This window comes from Sebastes umbrosus, chromosome 8, assembly GCF_015220745.1.
Source record: "Sebastes umbrosus isolate fSebUmb1 chromosome 8, fSebUmb1.pri, whole genome shotgun sequence".
Lineage (NCBI taxonomy): Eukaryota > Metazoa > Chordata > Actinopteri > Perciformes > Sebastidae > Sebastes > Sebastes umbrosus.
In genome coordinates, this window is record NC_051276.1 from 8,409,885 (window position 1) to 8,426,521 (window position 16,637).

Consider the following 16,637-nt stretch of genomic DNA (forward strand, 5'->3'; position numbering starts at 1 on the left):
AAAAGCTATCACATTATTTCATAGTGAAGTCATGTTGAAGCTGTGGCCAAAAGAAAAGCTTGAGAAAAACACTGAATGGAGTTACAGAGAGCAGAGATTTCCTCAGCAGGAATGCACAAGTCATACCAATCCAAAACAAATTTTTCCTACCTACCTATTTTTCTATCTTTAAATGTCTGTCAAATTGGTGCATTTCATACCTTCTGTTATTCACCTTCACATAACTGTAGATAAACTCTAACTGAATGTATTGATACAAAGCAGACTCCCTTAAGAGAAACACAGATGTGGTCAAGGGAGAAAAACCCCTGGCTGCATGCTGACATGACAAAACACAACTAGTTCTAAGAGGTTTTTCAAGCTATAAAGTCATAGTGTCCTCCACAATAGGTTACATTTTAATTTCAGCCAGTGCTCACATTTTAATATTCTGATTTTAATACAGTCAAGAGAGCCAGTATAGGCCACTATAAAGCTGAATGGAACCAACAAAACTGTTTTTATTCCTATCTTTTTATATTGTATCCTAACCATCTGTCTCTGTGAAAAACACGCACTTTTAACACACTCAGATGGGAAAATAGTTAAGCTGCACTAGCGTCACTATTATTGCAATATGGTCAGACTGCATGATAAAGTCATTAAATGATAATACACGGTACCTTTGGGCTACATGGCCATGCACTCCGATGGCTCCCAGTTCCAGGTTAAAAACATTAGGAGATTCCAAGTTTTCAGGTTTAAAAAAATAAATAAAAAAAGATACCGAGGTTATCTGGTCCTCCCAAAACTACACATTTACTATTTCTAAACGGTTAAATCCGTGCAGGAATAAAGTAGTGGTACGTTGAGAGCTTGGAGAAAAAAAAAAGTGTGGCTTCAGAATCCTAAACTCCTTCAACAGATATCCACCGCAGGAAGAAAACCATCCGAGAAGGGAGGAAAAGTGTCTTTAATGACAGTCATTAATGCGCTGCGTTAGTCGTGAATCTCCTCAGGTATGGATGATATGCTTTAGGGGAGTATAGATGAGCTCTCATTCGGCCGCCCTGCTCCTCTGGCTGCAGGCGGAGGGAGGAGTCAGCATGTCCACATTTTGTTGAGACGGCTGTTTTTGCTCTGAACTCCTCCTCCTCTCCGGCACCACTTCCGTCCACACTGAATGCTGCTTCTATTATCTACTCTTTGCTGCTGTGCAAGCAGAGCAGACCCCCGTGGACAGACAGTGATGTGGCGGAGCCTAGTGGAGGCCTCTGGCACTATAACAACCATCACACATTCACACTAGTGATGGGAAGTCGGGCTCTTTTTAGTGAGCCAGATCATTTGGCTCAGCTCACCAAGAAGAGCCGGCTCTTTCGGCTCACAAACGGCTCTTCGTTTTTACCACTTCTGCCTTTTATAATTCAGCCAAATTTAGCACTGTTTTGACCTGTGATTAGTACCCAGCCAACATTTGTATGTGGGTAGTAAATGGGCTGAAAAATGGGCCCTACATGGGATTGTCCGCTGGTTCCATAATGACCCAATGTCAATTGCCCACATGGATTCCATGCAGGATTACAATGGGTGTTATGTGGGCCCCAACTGGGCAACATACCCAAGACCCATCCCAGCTTTAAGTTCTATGTGGGTACTACATGGGGACTCCATGGGCAGAAATATGGGTTGTAAGTGGGTTTGTCCACAGTTTCTATGTCGGCCCCAATTAGGACCCACACAGGAAGCCCACATGGGGAGCCCATTTGGGGCCAACTTAGTTGACCCAAGTGGGCCCCATTTGTGTTGCCCATTCTGAGCCCATGCACAAATTTCCCATTAGTGACCCAACTAAGACCCACTTGGGTAACCCACATGGGAGCCCATGTGGTACCAACTTAGTTGATCCAAGTGGGCCCCAGATAAGATGCCCATTTTTCGGCCCATATCCACTTGGTACTCAGGTACCCCCAGCATGTTGACTGGGTATGTGTGCACATTATATCACTTAAATGATTCAATATAATTATACAAAACCGTATAATTTCCAGAATACCATCATTTTACATGCTGCTTCGTTTCCAACTGTCACTCTCATCTTGTCTGCTATTCGCGCACCGCACTCCTCTCTCTCTTTCTCTCCTCCTCTCCTTCCTGCTTTGTACCTGTAGACCGTCAGCGCGAGGCGCACCCCAAGCCCGCCCTGCTTGATGGTATGATCCTTGTCTGTCATCACCTGATTGTTAATCATTGGACATCATTAACACAACATTCAGTCACAGTCAGTGCATGGAGTGCCCATGTCGCGGAGAAGATCGTCCTATCATTCTGCCTTGAATTAATTAAAGAACAAATAAAAAAAACGTCTCTTGTACGGGAGTTGGCTTTTATCGTTCACTTAAAAGAGCCGGCTCTTTGAACCAACTCGTTCGCGCCGACACATCACTAATTCACACAAAATTATCATAACATCCTCCTAAAACCCAGCAATTCATTTGTGTCCCTTGCAGGGGACAGTGGAACTTGGGGGACAGTGGGACTTGCTTCTACTCATTTTCAACCATCTCCATAGCCAGAGATTTTTTTGTAATTATTGAGGGAGAGTCAGACATTGAGCTGTCAAGAGATGAGGAGGAAGCGAGCCAGACAATAGAGCAGGTTTTAACATGTGGGTTATGTTTGTTTCCAATATTCATCAAATGAGAAATTATTATGTTATCGTTACCAAATTGTACCTTTTATTGTACTTTTTTTGGGGGGAAAAAAGTGACCCAATGTCCACTACAAGGGACGTTATAAAAAATAACCTTGTGAAAAATAAATAAACATTATTGAAAGAAAAAAAAAAGCTTTTGTGATAAGTTTCTTACATCCCAATTAAATTACGTAAAAGAAAATATTAAATAAATATTTTTTTCTTCAGGTCTCAGGAGGATATCATATTTTGAGCCAACGGACTAATAGATATTTAGAAGACACCAAGCTGTACCTACATTTTACTATTATTATTACTAACTAATACCATTATTAAAGGGGAACACCACCTAAATGAATAATTCCAATATATTATTTCCATGGCTTAGGAAAATTTAATTTGTGAACATGAGCTACCGTCTCTCGAAGCCAGAAACCAGAGTAACCAAGTAAGTCTCAAACTTGTGATGTCATCAAGTATAAAGTGTGGAGCTGCTCCATAAACAATGAATGGGAGACGGATTTTGTGGACGCACAGAATGTTTGTTTTCATTCACTCACTCATATTGCAAAATAACATTATACTGAATTTTCTTTTTGTTTAATTAAAGCTGAAGTAGGCGAGATTGGAGCAAATATACTTTAAAAAAGTTACTTTTATAAAACGGTCGCTATATCGTGACAGTAGTATATGAAACGGGTAACCTGAAAAAAATCATCTGCTACTGTGTCCTCCGGTGCTCCTAACTGCATCTGCAAGATTTCACAGAGCGTCAGTAAGAGCTGATCTGAGGTCTGCTGTCCAGCTGCCCTCTATGAGAGCCGGCTGTCAATCATTCGCGAATTCCGACCAATCTGTCAAATAGGCAGCGCTGATTAAATATGAATCAATATTATGTTACGTTAATGCCTATTTCTCTCCTCAAATGTTTTCAGAATCATCTTGTAGTGCAAGGTTTAGCTGTAAAATGAGAAAGTTTGTGACGCCACCCATTGTGAAATCTGGTGAAGGAACGCCAAATTCCGGTCACATGACCGGAGCAGAGCCAATAGGAAAGCTCTCTCAATGCAAGGACCTATGATTGGTCAAAGTCTCCCGTCATGGGCTAGTTTTTCTAAAGCCTGAAAACAGAGCCATGAGGAGGTGCAGAAGTCTAGTTTTCTCTCAGAACACTTGAATTACAATATGATGAAAGGTTATTATGGAATTTTTGCTCAATGATGCCAAAAATATACTGCCTACTGCCACTTTAAATTACAATATTCAACCTACAGAACAACTATGGCTTGCACAGGAGAAATAGTAACAGTATATAGTAGTACTGTCATCACTACAGGACGTCTCTGAAGACACATTCATCTTGAATTCCAGATGGTGATTTGCTAAATGTCAGAGACAGATTCTCCAAAAGTTTTTTAGGACAATTTTGGGTGACCTAAAGGAATAATAGTAGTACATGATTAACTCAACGTGAATTTAAGTTCTTTGGCTGTATTGCATAATTAGCCTATAAGATGGAGTTTATTGCTGAAATAATTAATTGCTTACCTGATGATGATAAGGGTTCTATTAAAGATACACTTAATAATAGGTTCATATAGAAGTGTGACGGCGCTGATGGGCAACATGATGCATACTACAATTATTACAATAGTGTGATATTATAGCTATATTTGTTTATGAAATTATAGCTGGTAATTTAAAGTTATACTCTGATGATCCTGTTATAGGTGATCTCGGCCTCTACCTGCTGGATAAGTTGGGTAGCACATTCACCACACGGCGCCATATTAGATAGACATTACAGTGCTGCGGACGAAGGGAAGGAAGGAGAGAGAGAGAGCAGTACTCCAGATGAGAAGAGGGTGCTCAGGCCGCAGTAGTCGACTCGCTAAACACTCGAGGTAACTGCTTTATGGTCGACGACAAGTACTAGAGGTAAACATCTCGGGCAGCGCAGTCCGAGGCGTGTTGTTTTCTCGTCGTTGTTTCGCTGAGTTGCCGGCAGACAGACACACAGACAGTCATGACTTCCTTGGTTCAGCGGAGCTCGGGCCTTGTGCAGCGGCGGACCGAAGCCTCGCGCAACGCCGCCGACAAGGAGCGTCCGCCGGGCGAGGAGGAGCTCGAGCTGCGGCGGGGAGACGAGCTGGACGAGGAGGACACCGGGGACAGCAAGGAGACACGGCTCACCCTGATGGAGGAGGTGCTGCTGCTGGGACTCAAGGACCGAGAGGTAATAGCAGATACACCCTGGTGTCTAACGCTGTAACATGAAGGTAAATATTAACGGTTAGACGGTGTTACACGAAGCTAACGTTAGCTGTATTCACCTAGCCGACACAGCTGAAGCTAACGTTAGCTGTATTCACCTAGCCGACACAGCTGAAGCTAACGTTAGCTGTATTCACCTAGCCGACACAGCTGAAGCTAACGTTAGCTGTATTCACCTAGCCGACACAGCTGAAGCTAACGTTAGCTGTATTCACCTAGCCGACACAGCTGGAGCTAACGTTAGCAGCCTTGTTAGCTATGATGCTAGCTGCAGCTAACAACAATAATGGGCCTCAAGAGCTGCAGGCCGAGCTGGTTCGTGTGTTTTTGGCGAAACACGGGTTATGTGGAGAAGGGATCTTTTTACATTTACTCAATGGTCCGTGAGTTTGACATCGTCTTGTGACAGACTTGTTTGTGCTTCTCGGTAACGTTACACTAGATCAGGGGTCAGCAACCTTTACTATCAAAAGAGCCATTTTAGTCAAAATAATAATAATTAAAAAAATCTGTCAGGAGCCGCAAAACAATTCCAGCATTGTGATGAAGGTAACACAGTTTATAGTCTAAGTATATAGTGTATAAGTCTAATGCAGTGAGGGCCATAGTGCAAATGTACTACTGAGTATTAGGGCCACATTGAGGAAAAAAAATCTGAGATTACCAGAATAACGAGAATAAAGTCATAACTGTACGAGGAAAAAAGTCGTAATATTACGAGAATAAAGTCATAACTTTACGAGAATAAAGTCGTAATATTACAAGAATAAAGTCATAACTTTACAAGAAAAAAGTCGTAATACTACGAGAATAAAGTTATAACTTTACGAGAATAAAGTCGTAATATTACGAGAATAAAGTCATAACTGTACGAGAAAAAAAGTCGTAATATTACGAGAATAAAGTCATATTACGAGAAAAAAGTTGTAATATTACGAGAATAAAGTCATAACTTTACAAGAAAAAAGTCGTAATACTACGAGAATAAAGTTATAACTTTACGAGAAAAAAATGGTAATATTACCAGAATAAAGTCATAACTTTACGAGAAAAAAAGTCGTAATATTACGAGAATAAAGTTATAACTTTATGAGAAAAAAATGGTAATATTACCAGAATAAAGTCATAACTTTACGAGAAAACAAGGAAACAACTCGTAAAATTACTACTTTATAATATTGACTTTATTCTCATAATACAACGACTTTTTTCTCTTACACTTATGACTTTATTCTTGTAATATTACAACTTTTTTTCTCAACTTTTGACTTTTTTCTCGATATATTATGACTTTATCCTCTTCTTTTTTTTCCCTCAATGTGGCCCTAATACCCCGTCTTACTGTCGTACCATAGACCTACAACAATGATAAATAAAAATGAAAATGTAAACAATAAGCAGTTATTCATTTCCATTTTTAAAAATCCACAGGGAGCCACTCGAGAGGGGCTAAAGAGCCGCATGTGGCTCCCGAGCCACAGGTTACAGACCCCTGCACTAAGGCTAGTGAGTTAGTTTAGCGGGATACACAGAACACCATTACAAACAGTGGTCAGTGACACTCAAACAGATGGGTTAATGATCTGTTGGTATAAATGTAAGTTCCCAGGAATGTTGCACATTGGAGCTATTTTGCTGTTATTGGGTCATTCTCTGCTGTGACCTTATCACTGATTTAACAGGACACTAGAGATAGAGATAAGAGGGGTAACGTTTCACATCCAACAAAAAATATATATTGGTATCCCCTTGCACCATTTCCTTCTGATATTTGTTTTGGTTATTGTTTGTTTTTTTACCACATCGTATCCCAGTGGAGGGTTTGTTGACACTGATCAACAGGGAAAAAAAACCCAAGTGAAAACCAGTATTTACAAATTAATCTAAAACGCATCTAAATGATCACCAGTGCACTCAGTGATTTATAGAACTTTCATTAACATCTGAATGGAGATCATCTTTGTCTAAGCAAGGTGAGGCAAGTGATAAGTGATACTGTATACATATGTGTCTTGAAGTTTCAACAGGTGGCTAGTCCATTTCCTTTCCAAACCAGTAAAATAAACACTACAACATGAAGACAAATAAACATTCAAAACAAATCTGTGACAAGTCACTGCAAATTACCAATCAAGGAAGATTTTTTTTTTTTTTTTATCAATGTCAAAATATTGTGATTAATCCCTCTATATTAAATTTTGACTGACACATTTAAATCTTACAGCCAACACTGATAACAGTACTCGAGAGAAAACACCTGACGCTGCTCATCATAACAATGTACATACCGTACCTAAGTAACCAGCATATTTGCATTTTACATCAAGATGTCTCCTTGCTTGCACAACAACGCATGGTCACAACACTGCTGGATGTTTGTTGAGTAGAGACGCAGAGCAATACTGTGATTAGCTCTGGTTTGTTATGCTGCATCAACACAAAACATAATAGATTGATTAGAAGGTTGCTGTCCTGTTGATGTATATAAGGCTGAATCAAACTTACTTTTCAGATTTCCTCTTGTTTTAATTAGGCTGCTACATGTGTGCCAGATATGGCCTCACAAGGTACTGAGGCAGTGCCTCCAGATTTGAGTACAAATCACTATTTACTATGTCATTATATCATACCAACAATTGTCATGTTCATATACAACCTATTGGCAATTTGTCAGTATCAAAGATGAGGGTTTTTAAGCCATTCACTAATGGCCATGACTTGCTTTCTAACTTGCAGTAGTCTATCTCAGTTTTAAATTCAGTCTGTAGTCAGACGCCTGAAGGAACACATGCATTTAAACAGGTGATGTTGTCAAAATGTAATGCCAGCTATAATGTTTGGGCCAGTGAGTAAAGATTTGGTGCCATACTTCTGATGCCAAAAGGTTGTACTGTAGCATCATCTGAGGGTGCTTAAAATATTTGTAACTGACAGAACCTGAAAGTGTTGTTTTAGATTTGTATCTGTTCCATTTAGCATGCTTACTCACTGGGTTTATTAGCATGACCAACAGGAATTCTCCTGACAGCCAATCTGGGTCTAGTGAGCTCTCTTGCTAGTACTGGACTGTTGTGATTGCATGGTAACCTTTTGACAAACCCGGACACCGTGTTTCCATGATGCAGGGCTACACCTCGTTCTGGAATGACTGCATTTCATCAGGGTTGCGAGGCTGCATGCTGATTGAACTGGCCCTGCGAGGACGTCTTCAGCTGGAGGCTTGTGGCATGAGGAGGAAAGGTCTGCTGGCCAGGAAGGTAGGAGACGTATTTCTGCTGGCGTTATTGCTAAATAAATGGTTCTGCTGGTGCTCTTTTTTTGCCTCACCTTAGCTCATGTGCGTGTAGCATCAACATGTACAGTAAACTGCACAGTTATTTTCAAAAAGGCATGACCAACTCCAACAAACTCCTAATGACTACCTCTTCTTGGGTTGCAAAGGGTCGGTAAATTTCTGGAAAGTTTCCAAGGGAAGTTAAGCTCAGGAATTTTGCACACTTTTGTACCTTTTTAATAGTGAACTTGTTTTAAAATACACATAGAAATCAATACTAGGTTTTATGGCATCTCCTATCACATGTGCAGCGCACACTATTGGCATCACTACTGCACTGTCTGGCCAAAGGCCTACATGCTTTCATGTAAGTTTTGATTCTATTACTGGAGTTAACGCTGTATGAGTGCAGAATGGTGGCTGTGAGATAGCCAGTGGGGCATGCTGACATGCATGAATATGCACTAAAAGCACGCACGGCCAGCCTGGCGATGTCAACAAAGCAAGGAGAAGCTCTGATTACAACACACACAGAGGGAGGGCGACTTCATTCTCTGCTCAAACATTACTCCTCTATATCTTTACATAGCAAATAGTTGTTTGATGCTATATTAATGCTCTGGATATTGGATTTAGCATCTTTAACTGTTCAATATTCCTTCATCAATATGGGCTACATAAAAATGAATTGAAGAGTGAAAGTGAATGAGGGACTTTGCAAAGTAGTTTCCCATTTATTTTCATAATGTTTGCAGACCAATTAATTGATTAACAACAGTTGTTTTTTTAAAATTTTAATCAAGCAAAACATGTCCCATATTCTTTGGTTGTAACTTCTGCAATGTGAGGATTTTTTGCTTTTCTCTGTTTGACATTGTGAACTGAATATCTTGGGGTTTTGGGCTGTTGGTTGGACAGGACAATACATTTAAATATGTCAACCAAGGTTTCTAGGAAACTACATTTTTCACCATCTTCACTTGTTTATAGACCAAACAATTAATCAGAAAAAGTAATTGACAAATAAATCAATAATGACAGTTGATTACAGTTGTAGTTGAGCAAGTGACCAGCAAAGCACACAGAATACAAATTAGCAGTTTCAGTGTGTGATGTGAGCAGAGCCTTGAGGAATCAAAAGAAAAGGGAAATTCTGTGCCTTATTTCAGCGACTGTCCTCTGGTAACTACACCTTGTAACTGGCTGTCATCGTTCTGATTGGCAGGTGATATGTAAGTCAGATGCTCCAACAGGTGATGTGCTCCTGGATGAAGCCCTAAAACACATCAAAGACACCCAACCACCAGAGACTGTGCAGAGCTGGATCGAACTGCTCAGTGGTGAGTTCAGCTGCTTCGTCGGCACCAGCCCCACACTGGTTGTGTATGTGTAAAGAGACAATGCTGTCAGACTTTGTGGTGATTCTCAACTTGATGCAACAACTATAAAACCCTTTGTGACCAAATAATATCTGACTGATGAAGGATTAAAAATCTTAAATTTAAAAACACAACAAAATGGGTGTTTCTGTGCAGTTTCCAGAACAGAAGTGCTCGCCATCCAATCGCTGAAAAATGCAATTCTTGTAGAAATCTCCAAATGTCGAAAGTTTTTGAAACCAAATCACAGCATGAATTTTTCTATGGTGTTCCTCAAGGTTTTGGTGTCTTAATGTGGTCTTCTGGAGGGATTCTTAAACATTTGTATCAATTTGAGTGGTCAAAAATGTTTAGACACAATTGAGCATGGGAATGACATCATATACTTTAAGGATGCACTGTGATATCGGCACGTCATGGGTATTGGCACATAAAGTCTTAAATTTGAAACATCGGCCATAAATGAACATTTCCTTCAATATGACAGGCCGATATGTTACATACAAATACATATGGCATGTTTTACAGGGCTTCAGAGTGTGACTAAACATTTTCATTGGTTTCACCGGTGTGCCTGACATCTGACAGGTCTGTATGCACACCAGTGCAACCAATGTAAAACATTCGTCTGGAGCCCTGTTTTTAAGTAGTTTTCTTATTTTGCCCAGTAGGCCTACATTTTGAAAAGCATTGTATTTTATGTCTGCATCTGCCAGTGGGCCATCACGATATCAGTAGGCATAATAATATGTTAATTCCACTACAGGCGAAACTTGATGTTCTCTGCAATTTGGTGGAAAAATATGTGCGTATATCGGCATCAGCAATCGGCCAAAATGAGTTGGAAAATATCTGCAAAAATCCAATATCGTGCATTCCTATAATACTTCCATCATAATGTTCTAAGCTCTTATACATTCTAAACTTTAGACATTTGAATAGCAATAGCAAAACACAGTATGTATTACAGATTCATGACTAGAAAATCTTGAAACACCGTGCTGAGCGGCATCTCATAATAATCTTCAGGTTCCCAGCTTTCAGATGATGTACACCGCTTCTATGTGACATATACTGTTGAGCTGCCATCTCCCCTGTACCCCCCTAAAAAGATAAATGAGTCTATGTGGGTCTCCTAACTGTCTGTTGTTTTATTGGCTCCTCTTTATAGGAGAGACGTGGAACCCCCTGAAGCTTCATTATCAACTGCGAAACGTCCGTGAGCGGCTGGCAAAAAACTTGGTGGAAAAAGGCGTCCTCACTACCGAGAAGCAGAACTTCCTGCTTTTCGACATGACCACACATCCTCTGACCAACAACAACATTAAGCAACGCCTCATCAAGAAGGTCCAGGAGGCCGTACTGGACAAGTGGGTGAATGACCCACAGCGAATGGACAAGCGGCTGCTTGGGCTCATCTACTTAGCCCATTCCTCTGATGTCCTGGAAAATGCCTTCGCCCCGCTGCTAGACGACCAATACGACCTGGCCATGAAGAGAGTGCGGCAGCTGCTCGAACTGGAGCCCGAGGGGGAGAGCATGAAGGCCAACGCCAACGAGCTGTTATGGTCCGTGGTGGCAGCCTTCACCAAATGAGGCTACCACAAAGAGGATAGCAAGCAGTTGTGGCATTCAAGTGGCATTGTACTTTGGGGTAGGAATCAGAGTACTGACCCCAACATGGTGACTTGACTGAATTACAGTTTACCCCTGCCTGGACTTTTGGAATGGGCTGCCCTCTTTCCTCATCCCTCTCCCTCCGTCATTTTCTTTTCCTTCCAGAGAACTATCCACATCGATCCTTCACAGCCCCGTTCCCCCCCTTCCGCTCCATGTGTCGTTTTTGTTCACTTTTACTAAAAATAATAACTCTCATGGAACTTTGGATGTGGTTGGTGATGATATGGGTGAGGCCGAAGTCAAGATGTCGATTCATATCCTTTTTATTTTCTATTGGGTCTATCCTTGGAACTGTTTCTAAAAGGTACGGTATGTATGGCACAGGTTACTGAAGGTAGCATCCTGGCACACCTAAGCATAAAATAACCAACCGTGATGTACATGTACAGATCCATGTACAGGGCAGAGATGCTGTATAGGAACGGAAGGTTAGCTGATATTCCTGTCAAGTCTTCTACCAACTGTGATTTGAAGTGTATGGATATGATGTATTTGGTGTCACAGCATTCTATGACTTTCAAATCAAGGACTGGGAGAAAACTAACGTTGTCAGATCTGAAAGTCTGAGTAGACTGATGCCTCTTAATCCATCCATTATATATACAGTACACCTGCTCATCCTGTGCAGGGACGCAGGGGGCTGGAGTCTGTCCCAGTTCACACTGGTCAACCCTGGACATGTCAGCAGTATATCGTAGGGCTGACCGTTCACACCTGCAGGTAATTCAGAGTTTCCAGTTCACTTGACCTGCTGCATGTCTTTGGACTGTGGGGGTAAAGCCCATGCAGGCACTTGGAGAAAACCCTAACTCCGCACAACTGCCTGCTGGATTCGTACTGAAGACGCTCTCGGTATGAGGCCACCACGCTAACCACCGAGCCACCGTGCCGCCCTACATTCCATCCCTTCTGGCCTAAAGTTGTGTGGAAGATCATTCGTTCGTCAACAGGGCAATAAGCCTACGCATGCATGGACACATGCAGTCCCGGGAACATGGAGTGCCGACTTGTGTGACTTATCAGTTACCTAGACATCAGTCACATTAAATATTTTGGGGAAAAAACTTTTTAAAATGAAAAGACAAAATCTGGAGAACATCATTAGACAGTCTCGTTTAGGGCATTGGGTAAAAATAGTGCTGGAATAATACAAATTTTTAAGTTCTGAAAACATGTAGAATCGATGGGGCTATGATGGCAACGTATGGTGATGGAAGGAAAAATAAAAATATTAATGAACCTTTCTGTCATATTTAAGTGAATATAGGTTGTACTGTATTTAATATCCTCTGGCCAGTAGTTTGTTTGTTTTTTAATTGAGAATAAAACATGACTTTTAGTGGAGGACTCGGATTGTATCTCCTCTAGATGCACTGTCAAAATGTATGCATGTCATATATAAACAAAATTACATTCAGGTTTCCACCATGTAATATCTGAATGGTAACAGTTGAAAGCAAACACATCTTTGTCCGGGTTCAATGTCATCTGCTTGATAAAACAAATGGGTTTTAAAAATGTAATTTCTGGGATTTGATGGTATCAGCTATCACAGCTTTAACTGTGTTAGCTGATACTGAATGGGGTAAAAAAAAAAAAAAAAAACTCTTTGCATTGGTGGCTGTTGAAGATCAAATTGAAAAAGTTTAGTGGCAGAAAGAAACTCAGGAAAGCATACCCAGTCAATGTCTGCTGCCTTTGTTAGCAAAATTCAAATAGACATATATTTCACTTATTAGTGAATTTAAATATAATCACAAATTAAGTAATCGACAGGTCTTATTGCAGAATAAATGCATTTATGATGATCTTCTCCTCAGCTTTTGGGTTTGCGTATGCTACCTGGACTTGATTTTTTAGAAACAAAACGCCGGCTTCAAGCCATTTTGTGAAAAAATATGCTTATGAATGTGAAGATAAATATGAATTTCAGCTCTCCTCCAGTACAGAAAGAGGTTCAGGACATGTTAACTCACATTAAAACAGACTGGATCACACATATACTGCCACCATAGCTCCCTCAAACATGAAAATTAAGTCTTGCATTTTCCAAAACTGTCTCAATTACGTGATTTGATATAAAATATTGGCTATATTTAAACATACAGGAACATAAAATGACATGTTTTTAGGGAACTATTTCTTAACCAACACCCGCTGTGTGCAGTGAACACAGCCTCCCAAAAGTTGTGTCCTCATTGTGGAGGTTAGCATCCTGTCTACCACTGTCAACAAACTAATCCTTGAGTCAACTGGTTGACTAGCTAGCACACAGTATATATAATATGTAAATCAGAGAGCTTCAGAGTTGTTGAAAGGTGTATTTTTTCAATTAAAGGGGACATATCAGGAAAAACTCACCTTGTCAGTGCTTGTGCACATCCATTTGGGTATCTGGAGTGTCTACCAACCCACAAACTGTGAAATATACCGCCCCCCGTCCGAGTATCTCCACCCACAGCTTGAGAACTACCTTTGCAAAGGTGCACCATATTTATCTTGCAAGCCAATCAGAGCAGACTGGCCTTTTCAGGATGGGGGTGGGCTTAAAGAGACACTAAAATGGTTTCAGACAGAGGGTGAATACAGGTACATTCAGACTGACGGTATGAGAAAGATAAAGTGTTTTTTGAACGTTAAAGAATGTAAACATGTTCTAGTGGAAACCCAAATATACAGGTATGAACCTGAAAATGAGCACGATATGTCCCCTTTAATGGAGCTAGGCTAGCAGTTTCCCCCTGCTTCCAGTCTGTGTTAAGTTTGGCTAAACATATTCTAGACCTATCAAGCTCTTGGATGCACAGATCTGAAATAGATATTTGGATCTTCTCATGTACTGTAAGCGCGGGCTTGGTTGGAAAAACAAGTGCATTTGCTAAACTGCCAGCGATGCTTAAATGTGTGCAGACAGTCTTACTTTGCAGTTAAACTTGTGAATGCTCTCAAAATAAATCCATTGTATTTACTAAACTTCAAAAAAATGATGGAATGACGGATTATCTAACACTGCTCACCAAAGTCTAATCAGAAGAATCAAAAGATGGGCACACATTCCAGATGTTGATGTATATACTTGTGTGTTTGTATCGGGGCACAAACTCAAAAGGACATGTTGTCACATGTTGCACTGTCAGCTTTCCAAAGTCTATCATGGTTCAGCTGGTCGGACATTGTGCTCTAAAAGATTCATCGACGCCTTTTTCACCACGAACCATACCTTGCTCTTAATTTCATATTGCCTCAATTTTATGACTTTTATTTTCTGCATCTGTTTTTTTGACTGTTCTCTGTTTTAACACAACTTTTTGCTACTCAACCTCATGGATCTTGTGAAAGACATTGCTTTATTACAGATAAGCCTCCCTTCTGATATTGTATGTAGCAAACGGCTGGGAGCGATCAGTCAGTGATCGTGTGGGAGAAGAGAAGAGGTGACCGAGAGGTTTATGCATCAGAAAATCACCTCAAATTGTGGAGTGAATATGAGAGATTATATATGTTATCTAAATAAAGGGACCTCTAGTCTGTGTACTTTCTTTGACCCTAGAAAATAAAACCCAGAGCTTGGAAGTGCCTAATTATACAACTGATTTTAAGTTTTATTTGAAGCTTGTGAACACAACTTTGTCCCATGTGAGGACTCAGGTTTAGCTCATGCCAATTTACTGATTTTATGAGGTCATAGACTATAATCTATGTGCAGTTGTGTGTGTGTGTGTGTGTGTGTGGGTGCATGTGTGCGTGTGACTGAAGTGTTTTCCTGAGTTTCACCTGCAACATATTAACCAGTTGGACCCATTAATTTCACTGTGGAATACAAATCAACTAGGCTATGCTCTACTGAGAGTGATTCACACTCACCTTGGCACATGATGTGATACCTTTCCTGCCATAACAGACTTTTAATGCTTTTAAATTTTGCTTTTTTATAAAAATATATATAAACAGTATATAACTCATTGAATCCCAGTGGATATAATTAGAATTTATGAAAACAAACCTATACAAATTGACCATTAATTCAATCGCAGATATAAAACACAAGATACGTGATTGCATGTTCGCCCATGTTACTGTGACACAAGAGTTCATGTCATAAAGTGTGACGAGTCATTTTAAGTACAAACACTCGTGTGTGGAATGTCAAACAGCTAGTTGGTGAAGTGAACGTTCCAAACATTTGTGGGCTGTCTGGATCATAAATCATGTGAGTCAACAAGCCATTCAGATTTGGCTCCCCGTCCTTTGTCACATGCGGAATATATCACCTGCAGCTTGAGAACTACCTTTGCAAAGGTGCAGCATATTTTTCTCGCAAGCCAATCAGAGCACACTGGGCTTTTTCTGGAGGCGGGGCTAACAGCGGGTTCACAGGGAACTATGTTAATTGTTGCACAATCTGAAGCCTGGCTGCTCACATCTGAAACTTATTTCTCTGCGCCGGTCAACAAGCGATTCTCCTCCTCTGCTGTTTACTGTAGAGCTCTCTCTTTCTCTCTGTCTATCTCTCTCTCTGTGTGTCTGTCTGCTTGTGTGTGTGTGTCGGCTCATCTCTCTGTTTAGACACGACTGACCAATATGTGGAATAAGTATGTAATTTAAAAGCCATGATCACAAACAGCAGTGACACTAGGCTATTTCTAATAAATATAGGGGATACATTTTGAAATGTGATTGGGGGGAGGGACTGGGAGGGAATTGGTGGAATTAAAACTCAGAGAGAACAGCAGGGTGAGAGGGGAGGGAAGTCAAAGGCGTTCATGGGTTGCATATTTTGTCATCTTATCAGAATCAGATAATTTATATCACATATAATATATAATTTATATAGTTCACAGTAGATTATCATGTGTGTGTTTTCTTGGCAGATTCGCGCACGGCACGTGGAGAAAATAGACCAGAACTAGAACTATCATTGAAGGTTGCGATTTGGCCGCAGAGCTCCAGCGCGGTGCGTCCTTTGTGAACAGCCAAAAATTTACATGGGTGCCGGGCAACGCTTCTCCGCAGCCTACGTGAACCCGCCGTTAGAGAGACCGGGGCTAAAACAGAGCGTTTCAGAGAGAGGGTGAATACCGGTATATTCAGACAGACAGTATGAGAAAAATAATGTATTTTTTGAACGTTAAAGCATGTAAACATGTTCTAGTAGAATCCCAAAATACAAGTATGAACCTGAGAACGAGCATGATATGTCCCCTTTAAAAGTGGCAACAAGGACAACACTCCGCTGAGTACAGTAAGGTCATTTATTTATTTATATTTTCAAAATGCTGCAGCAGTAAATCTGAATGAAAGTAATTCATAGAAGGGGTTCATAGTGGGTAAGGTTGATTTACTGATATGCACTCAG

At 40.6% G+C, this 16,637-nt stretch overlaps 2 protein-coding genes across 2 annotated transcripts in view; one reads left to right on the forward strand and one right to left on the reverse strand.

The window, feature by feature from the left end:
- Window positions 1-1,230, reverse strand: part of pdzd2 (PDZ domain containing 2) — a 47,058-nt gene extending 45,828 nt beyond the window's left edge. The window contains 1 exon segment of the mRNA XM_037778663.1: window positions 663-1,230. The gene's annotated coding sequence lies outside the window, so the exon portion shown is untranslated.
- Window positions 1,231-4,434: 3,204 nt separating this feature from the next.
- golph3 (golgi phosphoprotein 3) lies at window positions 4,435-14,867 on the forward strand. The gene is made up of 4 exons (XM_037777589.1): window positions 4,435-4,910; window positions 8,074-8,205; window positions 9,448-9,562; window positions 10,773-14,867. Exons 1-4 carry the CDS (start codon window positions 4,701-4,703, stop codon window positions 11,195-11,197), a joined length of 882 nt encoding a protein of 293 aa, XP_037633517.1. The 5' UTR covers window positions 4,435-4,700; the 3' UTR covers window positions 11,198-14,867.
- Window positions 14,868-16,637: the final 1,770 nt, after the last annotated feature.